Here is a 13,870-nt window from a genome sequence, read left to right on the forward strand (position 1 = left end):
AAACACTCTAAACTGCAAAGTCCAACCACAATAATAATCATATTGTTATTTCCTGAGAATGTCAATAAAAACTTGTAAAATAATAAAAAGGCATCATGACCTTGATAAAGATGTAAAACATTTTATACAGCTCTTTTCTTGGATCATTACACTGTGGAAATCGTCATCATGTTGTGGCTGCTCAGTGGATTTCCAACCATTGGACTTAGTATATATATATATATATATATATATATATATATATATATATTTATTTATTATGTATGTATTTATTTATTTATTATATATTTATATCAGTTATTCACCTCACCAACAACATAGCAAGAAAGGTAAATAGATATGCATGCATCAAGATTTATTGCATATTAAATCTACATATTAAAATATTTTTTTCTACCATTAAGCTAATAAAAGTGACTATAAACACAAACTTTATGTTGGCTGTGTGCATTGGATGTGATAAATTGTATATACAGTATGATGAATTGGGTAAATTGATTCCTAATTTTTGATTTTTTGTTTATTTTTTCTGTCCTTATGTTATATTATGTATTTGTTTTTTTATGATGATGATTATTATTTTATTTTATTTATATTTATTTTTTTACATTTTTTACCACTTTGTAGTGTCACACACACTCCCAGCCACACACATTAAAAGAGCACAAACACGCACAGGGGCAGGTTAGTCCTCCTCCACACCGGTACCTGCTCCGCTGAAGGTGAAAGAAGTGCTCGCTTGAGCTCATTGAAAAGTAGATGTGACAGTAAATTTTTCAGGCCCTTGTGAGATGGGAGATCTTGTTATAGCAGTCAGGATGGGGGTCAGGGCAGTGGCTGCTTGATGATTGAGGAAAAGAGAAGTAAATTCATTCTGCTTCGGGCACTTTGTCAAGTGCCAGTAGCTTACCGTTGAGAGCCACTCACCCATCACCGTGTTACGGCCCCAGAGGTCACCTCCCTTGCCATAAATCTACCTCGACTCCTCGTCTGCTAAACCTATTGCCTTCCACCGGCTGAGCTCGAGCACTGAGAGGCTGCAGCTGCTAGTCCTCATAGTCACTCAAACGAAAAAAAATAGGACAAGAGAATATAGATGGGGCTGATAGTGTAAGGAGCAGGGCTTTGGGTGTTTCGGAGCCATTTACGGGCTGTTTGGACAAACCGCTGTGGGCTGGTTTGTGAGACTATGTCGTTTCAGTTTAGCACGATGACTGATCACCTGACCTAGGTGCTGGTTTTTAATTAATAGATATAGAATTTGGGTATTTTGTCAAACAGATACGTCTTAGAGCAGTGGTTTTTAAGCTGGGTTCAATCGAACCCCATGAGTTTGGTGAGTCAGTCTCAGGGTTTCGGCGGAGGTCAAGACACACATGCCACGATTCATATGATGCATGCATGCATTATTGGCTGCAGATGATCACGCTACAGGGAATTTGGTACGCTCAGTAGTGGACTTGTGACTGGTACGTCGTGGAATTTCTTTATTATTTTAATCCCTTCATATATACCTCGAGCAAAAAAAAATAAGTGGTTGGACGCAGTGATAATTTCCGTCATCATTTTCATCACAAAAAAAGAAAAAAATTTGACGAAAACTAAAATAGAAGCCTGTCATCGAGACGATAACAATAAGTACAGTTGACTGACAATTCCGTCAATGACTAAAACGAAAACGAAAACAACATAGTGACGAAAATTCATACAATCCAATCAGAGGCAATGAAACGCGGGTTGGAGAAAAGAACCACTCAGAAACTGTTCAGTGTTCACTGCACTTTATTTAATGTTCAAACTTGTTTACATTCATTGTGCAGCTGTAAGATTAATCTCAAGCAATTATGCACTAGGTGAAAACTAAGTTAAAAGACGGCATATTATTGTCAGTTCAACATGCTTAATTGAAATAATTAATAAAGACATCAAATTAAATGTGCGTGTCAAACTACAATTACAAATAGGTGTGTTATAATTTTCTGAATAAAAGTTTAAATGTATGCTGAAGGAAAATCGAATCGAATTAACTGTCAATTTAGTAGACGAAAATTGCTCTTTTTTCGTCGACTAAAATTGCTCTTTATTTTCGTCGACTAAAATTGGATTAAAACTAAAATACAATCAGATGACTAAATTATGACAAACTTTAATTAATTTTAGTCAAAAGACTATAACTAAAACTAAATTAAAATGTATTGTCAAAATTAACATTCAGTGGACGAATTTGTGCAAAATTAATTCACATGTATAACGGGGAGCGTATGGTGTTCCACAGGGTTCAATTCTTGGGCCTCTGCTGTTTTCATTGTATCTGGGTTTCTTCTTAAGAAAAACTGTGGGGTTTTTTTTCTTCAAATGCTCCATAAATATAGATGATGGAAGTTGGCATCCTAACTGCATAAATTCTAATGCTAGTCCAGCACAACTAGCTTTCTAGCAAAACTAAAGGAACACTTCCTTAAAGGCGAAATCAACTTAAGAACATTTCTTGACAATAATATGTTAACCTCACTAGTCTAAACATGACATTCTGATTAATATTACTTTTGTGAAATATGAGTTATGCATCGAAATACAACTGTTTCTATCCATCTCAGAGGGCGGCCATTTTGCCACTTGCTGTAGACTGAAGATGACACCAATGTTGCTCAGGCAACGACCAATCGCAGCTCACCTGTTTTCTAAAGCTGAGCTGTGATTGTTATCTGTTTGCTGCTTAAATCATATTCCACTAACACATATTTAGATTAGTGGGGCTGCATAGAACATATTATTGTCCCAAATAAATAAATAAAAGCATGTGGGTTGACTTCCCCTTTTAGCTGCATGAAGATGACAAAAACAATATGCTTTCTGGAAAATAAATGAAAAATCATAAGGTAAAGAACCACTGCCATAGAGCAAGGAAAGTTATTAAATTCTCCTTCGATTGTCTATATGTGTGATGATACTTTGCAGACAGGTGGAGCATGAGTATTCTACTGCCAAATAAACTTTGCAGGCTAATTAAAAGGCTGCAGATGCGCAACCGAGAGAGATCAATTGTTAAAAGGAACAAGTGTCGTCTTTGGCAAACGCATGCCAAAAATCCATCAGAGCAGACACGTGGTGCAAGAGTTGGAAGCAGACAGTGAGGAAAGGAAGCCAAGATAATGCAAAAAAAACCACGAAAATTTTACTGATATTTTTTTTCTTTCACCAACATCGGTTAATTTTTTTAAATTGAGCATACAGTAAGTGCGACAATAGCCAAATGTAAAGCGATCTAAAGGTACTTCTAGTCATTTAGCCCTGTGTGAAGCAATTATATGCACATTCAAAGTCAAATTAGTTTTTCGCTTTTGAAATGATGAAGTGAGTAGAAAAATCCTTCATCTTATTTAATGGAGAAAAGTATTACACTGGAAAACACGAGTTCTTTTTACAAAGATACAATTCAGAAATAACTTTTTTTTTAATCTTTTAAAGAAATATTTGCATTAAGAAATATGACTTCATACATTTGTAAGACACCGCCAATCCTTGAAATAATTAAGTGCCGCCGTTGCTTTAGTTTAGTTATGAATACACCATTAAAAATTGACCTTGTGGCAATTTTGTTTGGTTGCACAATGAGGGGAGGTGTTTAATAAATAAAGGTTGATCATCTTTTCACAGCTGAAAATTTGATGTACTCTTTGAACACACTCTAATAGATGAATAATCAAACAAAAATGACACTGTCTTGAGATCACACCTATTAATGGACACTAGCCTGCACACATCCCATGAATTGGTAGTAATGTTATAAATAAACGTTATCAATATGTTGTCTGAAATTTTTTCCAAGCAACAAATACTGTATTAAGGGAAAATGATATAGTGTGAGTGGGTGTGTGTTATTGTGAGTAGACTTTGTCTCACATTATCTGCTTCTTTTTTCGTTCTTTTTTTTTTGGATGTATGTCATCATACACCGTAATTACACCTGCCCCAACTTTGTGGGTATGCTTTTTTGAAGTTGATTTTTCGTTTTCTTCCTAAGGCATGTGTGTATGTGCATTCCCTTCTCCAGCATGTAGTATCGAAGCACCAAGCTGCTTTCAATATAACCTCTTATTAGCTGGTGATTATCTTGCGTGCGTCTGGCTTCTTTCATTCGCTGACTTGAAGTCGGAGAGGCCAGGGGCACGCGAGGAAGAAAGGAGTGAAAACTTCCTGAACCCAGCTTTCACCTCCCAACTCTAAACTCCAGTGTACCCCTCAAACTATCAACAAGCAACCTTATATTTAGGCTGTTTTGGGAAGTTGTTCCTGACTAAAATGGTGTTTTTCGTTAGTATAGTGTATTACAAATGCTAAATGCTCTTTGAAAGCAAGTAATATAGGTTCAAGAGAATATTTTAACTTTTTTTCATTGAACTTTACTAGTTGACTGATGCTTTGCCGATGCGTAACTCGCACATCGGTTAAAAATACAGTGGTTAGCATTCACACAACAAATCATCACTCTCTAATCAAAATCATATATCCACAATTACAATCCAATTACTCCAACTTTGCTGTATAATTAGAATTATTAGAACTTGTTAATTTCAATGGAAAATTGGGGGATGCCAAAAGGGGGTGTTTAATTTAAGCAAGAGCTGCCATTGTCTGCTTCAATGGACTCTACGTTTTCATTAAACAAAGAGTGACAATAATAGTGTATATATTTATCACCAACTTTTCAATTTGCAATGCCATCAGCCCAGTATCGGGCGGTGAGTTTCGAACCTAGGTCTTCAGTTATACTGTATATATATATATATATATATATATATATATATATATATATATATATATATATTAGGGTTGTGAATTGCCTAGTACCTGGCGATTCGATTCGTATCACGATTCACAGTTCACGATTCGATTTGATACCAATTAATCCCGATACAAATCTATAAGTTGATTATTGCGATTTATTTATTTGTACTCAAATTTAGAAAATACTAAAATAAGATTTGTACGAAAATTTATTTATTTATCTGAAACTTTAGGCTTATAACTGTGAGCTACTTTATTTAACAAACAATCTGTTGGAATCTGTTTCATGTTTGAACAGCATTGAAATAAAATATTAAGGCTTAATGTTCCATTAATATAACATTCTTCCATGCTTAACCTGTGAACCCTAAACCTAAGTAAGACATTTTGTTGAATATTCCCATAAAAAATTGGTGTTTAAAAATCTATTTGGCCGTATATCAAATCTATTCGAGAATTGCGTGCTGTAATATCGCAATATATTTATATATAGCACTCTTGCATAACGTAACGTAACATGCATAACATAACACATAACAACATAGAACATAACTTAACAGACTATTTAGCTGAACCAATCAGAGGATAGAAAGATGCCAAAAGCGCAAACTGGTGAATCTAATGTGTAAAAGCCATTATAACAGTTTGACACAAGCACTTGTGATTCTGAAGGAAATGGGCAGATTACATTTACATGGCAACACAAAAAAAGGTGACAGCTGATTGGACCCAAATTAAAAAAAATCGACATATATTGTACTCTTCTAGGACTTGGCCATCCAAGACACATGCTATGAAATCATGATGATAGACTGTTGGGAATTAATGAATCCAATTCAACAAAGTTATAAATTGTTGTTGAGGAACCTGACTACGTGTATCATGTATCATCAGAAATTATGTCATATGAGTGCTTAAAAGATTCAAAAATTGCTGCTGCTGAAATGCACTTGTTTTACATTTGCTTCATCCCTGCTCTCCAAATTAGAATATTTCCAACTACGACATGCCAGCAGCAACACAATTATTAAGAAATCTCCATGTTGAAGAAAAAAATTAAATGAAAATAAGACAGAAGGAAGACGTGGATGGCAAATAGAGAAAAAATATCCTGGCTGGGGTCTTCATAGGACCCCACTCCTCAGCTGTCACTCCGTGTGCCTCCAAAGAGGAACACAATGGACCGGACAGATGGTCCCAAACGCACGGCAGTGAGCTTGACTCTATTAAAAGCTGTTTGCTTCATACCAGACGCCAACAATCTCAATTGGATGTACATGTCGGACTCGCAGCTTTTGTTGTTGCGAGAAACCCTCTAGCGTGTTTTGGCTACAAAACGGCCATTACAAGTGTGACTATGATGTTTGTGTTCATAATTAAAAGACAATCAAAAGCAACACATGGAGGTGTTAAACCAACAATACCGGGAGGGATTTGCACGGAGTGGCTATCGGCCAACACTGCAGTGCATGATGAACTTATGGCTGATAAGTAATAAGCAGACAACCAGGCACTCTCCACACTATGTCACTCTGCTCTGTCACCTCAGAATGATGAAATCCTCCGACGTGCTGACCTTTGTCCCTCTGGCTTGCATGTAGATGAGACAGAGAGCAATGAAGATATTTTGCAGTATTTGGGCTTGTGGGCGTGGATGTCGTGCTTTGACATAGCCAAATTAGTTTTGCTAGTGGGTGATGGCGCCCGAGCCATTTTCAGATCCGCCGTCGTCCGAGGTGATTAATCCCGACACAGAGAGCCTGGTCGAGAGCACAAGTGACAGGCGACGCATGCAGTTCAGACAAATTGGGCAGATGTTTCGATGACGGTGATATACCTGCGCAGATGCAGCGTCCATAAATCTGTTGGCAACATTTCATATTGGTGAAATTACCAAATGTAGTCGCTCAAAATTCAATAGTAATTGTAGTTTTCCTTCCAATCCTTCTTTTCCATATCTAATTTCTACAATTGCTTTTGTGCAAAATACATTCACCATTTGACACCATTTTTGAATGGCAAATAATTACTTTCAGATATGTTTAAATGTATTTGTAGGCTAAATGCTACAAAATTAGCATTTCCCCCCCCCCCCCATAATAACTTGTGTGTGCCAGTGTTAATTTTGACAAGAATAGTTTTAGTTATAGTCTTTTGACTAAAATTAATTAAAGTTTTAGTCATTATTTAGTCATCTGATTGTATTTTGGTTTAAATCCAATTTTAGTCGATGAAAATAAAGAGCAATTTTAGTCAACTAAACTGACAATTTAGTTGATATTTACCTTCAGCATACATTTAAACTTTTATACAGAATATTATAACATGCCTATTTGTAATTTCAGTTTGACACGCAAGACACATTTAATACAATGTCTTTATTAATTGTTTAAATGAAACACGTTGAACTGACAATAATATGCCGTCTTATAACTTAGATTTCACCTAAATAAAAAAATTGCTTGAGATTAATTTTACAGCTGCACAATGAATGTAAACATGTTTGAACATTAAATAAAGTGCGGTGAACACTGAACAGTTTCTGAGTGGTTCTGGGTTGTTTTCGTTTTATTGAAGAAATTGTCAGTCAATTTTAGTCATCGTTATTGTCTCATTGAATGGCTTCTATTTGAGTGTTCGTTTTTCATTTTCGTCGGATTTGTTTTTTTTGTCAACACAATTTAAAAAAAATGCTTCTTCTTTTTTTGGCCTACAATGATTGTGGCATTTCCCCCCCATAATGCCACAGTGTATGCGTGCATGTGTAAGTCAGTACCCCATGGCATTATGGGAAAAAATGCCAAACGGAAATCGTGCACTCCAGAAGTAATAAATCATAGAAATTAAGAATAAACACATTTTCAAATGTATTGGTGAATTTTAAATACAAAAAAAAAAGGCATTTTTTTTTTTTTTTACACTTGTGCATCTGCAAGTCAATTTGGTGTGGCATTATGGGGAAAAAAAGTTTTTAGCCTACAAGTACGTACAAACCTGTTTAAATGTATTTGCAAGTATGCTCATTTGAATTTAAAAAAATATATAGTGCATTGAACAAATGCATATTATTCACGCACTAAAAAAAAATACATCTTTAATATAAATCCCAGGAAATGTTTTGTATTATGATCAGTGAATTTCAATTTGTACCTTCATAGGAGAATTAGGACAGAGAGTCTCATAAATGAATCCTGATTGTTTTATTTCCGTGTCTCTAAGGCAGCATTTCTGAATGAAATTCATTTATTTTCGATTGCTAGTTTTTTTTTGGTCATATGTGTGATGTGACTTTGTATGCCTTTGTTCTTCCTAAAACGTAATTCTGACATAACTGCCGTCAGAGAAAATGGACGTAACAGATTTAAGAGTGCACGTCTGTCTCTCTCTCCAGCTCAGCTGTCCATTCCTTGTGTTCCAAGGGAGTCCAATTCCTCCAGCCAAAGTTCCACAGGCACTCATCTGCGTAGAAAGGTAACTAACTCCCTTCACATTTACACTTGTACACACAATGTAGTCACTTGCAACGGGACTTCGATTTTTTTTTTCCACGTTTACAGTAGCGTGGTAAAAAAAACCACAGTCAGAACTTTGTCAGTGCTCGGTTGATTTTTGGGAGATTCTTGCCGTACGCTTCCAATGAACTGCACATAAGTTCAAACTAAACCAGATAAATAATCAAATGATGACAAATTAAATGAGTGTGCATATGTAAAGTTTTCTAAATCTGAAAGCATACTGTGTATAATACTGTCATTTATGATAATATATGGTACTATTTTAATTCATTTAACATACCAACAAAACAATGCAATGTATGGCATTTGATAAGACTCAAATAATCTAATCATAAGAAACCATTTAATATTCAACCAGTTCACCTCAACCCTCTCTTGCTTGTTCTCTCCGTGCCATATGCACACAAACACATGCTCATTTCCATGGCATTTGTCTACATTTCCCCCTAGTGGCCAATGTAAGTACTACATCATCCATCCCTTTTCCTCCACTATAGTGTATTAAATCATTTTGATTTCATTCATACAGTACATTATACTTACAGTATATTTTGTCATATTTAAAAATAACTTTAAATTGATTATTTTTAAGTGTTTAAAATAAATATTGTTTGCTAAAGGTTGGTAACAATTGAGTTTGGTAGTTTGGGCAAGACAGTAGTGAAAGATCACTGTTGTTAATTTTCAAGGTCAAGGTATAAGACTACTTAATAATAATAATAATTCACTTATTATAATGTGTTTAGAATTTTAATAACATTAAAGATGCACTACCACAATGCATTCTTACTCGAAATGAGAATAATTAGAAGTATGTTGAATTATTGAGAAGTTATCATAAAATGTTTCAAATTCTGTTCAACATCAAAGTTTCCTTTAACTGCCTCATTGCCGAACAACCGCTACATAACAACGTCAGACTGTCCTACCTGCCAAGACATTGAAGCCGACTTGACTCTCCATCCAGCTCTGTTGTTTCTTCTTAGATGTTGGGTGGTCCTTGTCTCTCGCTTTCTCGTCCACTCTATCTCCTTTTCACTCATTGTCAAGTTCACAGCGTCTGTTTCTCTTTGAGCTTCACGGCATCCAGCCGTGGCCTGAAACTCAATACTTGAGTATACACAATTAAGTTCACACCAGAGGTTATTGGATGGAAGTATGGTCCCCTTCTGCAAAACGAGTGGATCATCCAGAGGATGGCAGGTTAGGAGTGCTGGCAGGTTATTTGGTCAAGGTTGAACAAATATTGGATGTCTTGTTTGCAATGTTGAAGGTAGTTTTACCTTTGAGGGATTTGCCGTGCAATTAAAGATAGTGTGTAATATCGAATCACAATCAATGTGATTCAATACGTAAGTAAACATTTTACAAGACAAAGGACAGATGTTACTACGTTTCCTTTCTTCAAGATTTAATTTAATATTTGCTTTCCAAAGCACAACATTTACAGAAAAACTACTCTACCGCTAATATTCAAATTTTATATTTTGTTGCAAAGTAAACTCAATTCTTTATTGATCCAAGCACATATTCTTGCAATGAAACAAAACAATACTCCTGGTTTGGTCTCACCCCAGTTGACCTTTGTAGCCTGTTGAGTGTTTCAGTGTTTTTCCCGTGTTGTTCACACGCGATTGGGAGGCCAACGACAGGCCAGCTGGATCCCCCACTTTAAGACACCCCAAACACACACACACACACTAACGGCCAGTGAGTCATTCAGTTAATTGATGGGCGGCGCATGAATGTGTGTATATGTGTCAGGAGTGTTTTGGGGGTTTCCTGTTTTGGCCCGTGTGCCTCATGTGCTTCCTGGCAGGGGGCTGGTGGTGTCATGTCATTTTTGGGACTGGCGATACACACGCAATTTTCCCAAGGGGTAAACTGATACGGTATACATAATAGGACATGATAGTATACGGTGTTTATCTCCCTGCAATCAAACATTTGACATTGTGACACCTAGTCAAAACATTCTATACTTCCATAACCTTTTTTTGGGGGGGGAGATTTGTCCATAAAGTGCTCTGCTTAGGATTTGAATCAGTGATTCTTATTGGAGGTTCTGAACTCTACCAGTTTCCTATGCGCATTCACCGAACCCTTCTTTTGTTGAAAAATAAAGTATGATATTTTTTTTCCAAAATTCAAGACATAGGAATAGGGTTGACTGTTTGAACTGACTCACCAAACCCACTGATTTAAATACTTTCCGTCAAAAAAGAGGTCAAGTGCCAACTTTATATTGTCTCCTAATATTTACTTGAAAAAAGTTTTTCACTCTGAAATTCTAAGTAAAAATTTACAAGAAGATTTTGAGTACATTTTGCCAGTTTATTATTATTATTTTTTAAGGTTATTGAGAAAACAAACTCACGACCTTCAGCTTGGGAGACTACCACTCTACCACCTGAGCCATGCCACTTTTGCTGTTTTCCACTGTACTGCATTGCTGATGTGTCCAAAATGAGACCAAAAACGGGTCTTGGTACAGAATAAGGATTCCGCCTGACACTAAGGCTGGGACGATCCACTTCTGTCACGATCCAGTCCAGAATCCTGATACCTTGGTGGCGATCCGATACGTATTGCGATATTTATTTATTTATTGGGGGGTGGGGGGGGGGCTTCTTGAATATTGAAGTTATTAACCTTAACATGTGTGTTTAAAAAAAGGGATCATCCTGCCAGGATGGCCCATTTTTTCACTCATTGTTTGTTTGAGTCAAGAAATGGGTCTTTTAGTGTAAATTAACTCATAAATATTGGTCAGATCCTTTACTTGGGTCAAAAAATTGGGTCATTTTGTATAAAACTACCCAGAAAGTTAGGTCAAATTGACCTATAAAGTGGATTGGTCCATTTTCTCTTGACCCAACAGTTTTTAGAGTGTAGCATGCATTTTCAATTTCATCCATCTGTTTTGGAAATTCAGGGGAAAAAAACAAATGTGAATTGCATGACACATTGACCATCGACACTTGGAAGTTGTTCTGAACGTCGCTGCATCGATCGAGAGCCAGGCGCCCCGCCGTTGGGCGCCTCTCCCCGCTCCGTTCCTCCAAGCGCAGAACGAGCACTGGCCCGGTCCGCGCGCCCGCGGGGGCACCTCGCGGATGCCGGTGGAGGGGACCCGATCTTCCGCGTGCAGCCCGCGTTGCACGTTAACCGCCTCTCTACTCGCGACTGCCGGTGGAGGATGGTATATTCCTTCTCGCACAGCCCGCAGCCCAAGTCGCGGCCGAGGGGGCCACCGTTGAAACCTGGACGAGGCGGTGGCAGATCCCTCACGCCGCCGACCGAATGAATGATGAATTTAAGCACATTACTAAGAGGAGAGGAAAATATACTAACCAGTAGCAGCGAGTGAAGAGGGAAAGCGCCGTTCGTCTTTGGTTGCTCCAAAGCAAACACATTTAAGCTAATAGCTAGTAGGCTACACACTTGTTCATCTCTTTTTTGAGTTGCCTCTATATCTTGGTGGTGCAATGCTGCTCCCCTTCTGGGATTAGCAGATTAGCAGATGCGCTGCACACCAACGTATGGTATCAATTAAGTATCGCGATACCACTTAATGGATCGATACTTGTTCACATGATCCACAGTATCGATATATTGCCAAATGATATTTTGTCCCATGCAGCCCAACCTGACACCGTCAGTATACTAAAACCCAGCAGGAGTGGCATGGCTCAGGTGGTAGAGTGGGTGTTTCCAACATGGAGGTTGTGGTTTTGTTCTCAACCCTTGAGTATTTTTTTTAAACTGCTAAAATGTACTCAAAACTCTCTTTGTAAAATGTACTTAGAATTGTGTGTTTTTTTCAAGTGACTATAATATATATATTTTTTTACAGTGATGGTAAAAAACAAAACTAAAAAACTTTGCAATTACGTCACACAAACATGCATTCATTTTAGAGATAAAAAAACAACTCCTGTGAGCCTAGCACAAAAATATTTTCTTTAATATAAATATCCGAAAATGTTTACATCTCTTACACAAACACACACACACGCACACGCACACACATACTGTACACACTCATGGTGGAAGAAGCAGTGGTCACGTTCCATTAATCCGAAGCAAGCAGTGGGGATTGATCAATTAGCCCTGCTTAAAGGTGTGGCTCAGCCTGATCAATATTACTGATCACCAGCCAAAGGTTTTTCATTAAGACTAGCTGTGCTGCATGAGTGGACTCTATTAGCATAGATCACACGGGCTGTGAAGAATGCCAAGGCTGAGCCAAGAGAGCTTTCTCTCCCACCGAATGAATGGCGAAGAATTCGACAGTAAATGAAATTTAGCTGGAATCATAAAATTGATGACAAAAATAATCAATGGTTGAATTAGCACTCTTCATTTTCCCAGGACAATTTTATGCTTCTGACTGAACCATTTTCTCTCCCAGCATGCCTCTGCTTAGTTGAGATTATGGCGAGATCCCTCATATCAACACTTTCAAACTATTACAGTGGATGTGGGCTTTTCGGGGAAAACACATATTGAAACGTTATCAGTGTTTAGTTTTGTTTTTGTTTGTTTTTAATAATTTGTGGGGGGATTTGAATGGGCGTCAATTATATGTCGATTTTTGATTCTCCATTCCCTAATTATTAGATGCGTTTTAAGGCTGTAAAACCCATCAGCACACATTTTATTTATTCACATTTTCTCACAATTCTCTCTTTTTTAAACACTCTCAATGTTCAAACATTAATAGATTTTAAAACATAGGTACACTACTGTTAAAAAAGAAGAAGAAGCAAAATTTCAAAGTTTCTGCGAAACAGCAAGGCCACAGAAGGAAAACATGAATAATTTGTGTATTGTGAATTATTGTCCCCAAGCCACACACCCCCCAACAAAAAAAATCCCTGCGACTAACCCAAACCTGTACGGGATAGAAAAAAAAATAGACAAAATACTAGGGTCCGACTAAATAATGAGCCAATTATGGCCCTTCAAAGATTGGCCAAAATGATTGGTCATTGGTTACTTTGACCTTTTATGTATTGTAACCGTTTACGGCAGCTGAACACAAGTGACATGGGTCTCAGTTTTTATTACACATAAATATACCATAACCTTGTTTCCCTAAATTACTGAATATATCATGAAATATGTTGATAAGGACCAGTCAATTTTATTATTATTATTATTTATTTTTTTAACGACATATTTACAGTTGACCCCTGCTATTGGCAGGAAATAGGAACCAGGTGGTCCCGTGAATAGTGAAAATCTATGCATAATTGACACCCATTAAAATGCATCGGGGTGATTTTTTTGTTAGTTTTGGTATTAACTAATCGGCCGATTAATTGATAGTCAGATTTTTTTCTGCCAAAATTGGCATCGGCCTACAAAAAAAAAAAAATCCATATCGGTAGGGCCCTAGAAAATTCTCAGTAAGAAAAGTCATATAATGTAAATGCACTTAATGGCATATGTGAACTTTTACTTGGAACTTGGGCATCGAACGGCTCTCTCCATTATGGTTGAATGTTGTGGTTTGACAAAATGTTTTAATTTACTAGCGCCTGGATGTTACGTTAGCATTG

The 13,870-nt window shown here is 37.0% G+C and overlaps 1 protein-coding gene across 2 annotated transcripts in view; it reads left to right on the plus strand.

Moving 5' to 3' along the window:
* Nucleotides 1-13,870, plus strand: part of LOC147165729 (adhesion G protein-coupled receptor D2) — an 85,221-nt gene that overhangs the window by 57,411 nt on the left and 13,940 nt on the right. For both annotated transcript variants that reach the window (XM_086088930.1, XM_086088931.1), the window contains exon 23: nt 8,180-8,259. In XM_086088930.1, coding sequence (XP_085945056.1) covers nt 8,180-8,259 — 80 coding nt within the window. The remainder of the gene's footprint in view (nt 1-8,179; nt 8,260-13,870) is intronic.

This window comes from Leptonotus elevatus, chromosome 11 (assembly GCF_054856555.1).
Source record: "Leptonotus elevatus isolate MCC_2025b chromosome 11, RoL_Lele_1.0, whole genome shotgun sequence".
Taxonomy (NCBI): Eukaryota; Metazoa; Chordata; class Actinopteri; order Syngnathiformes; family Syngnathidae; genus Leptonotus; species Leptonotus elevatus.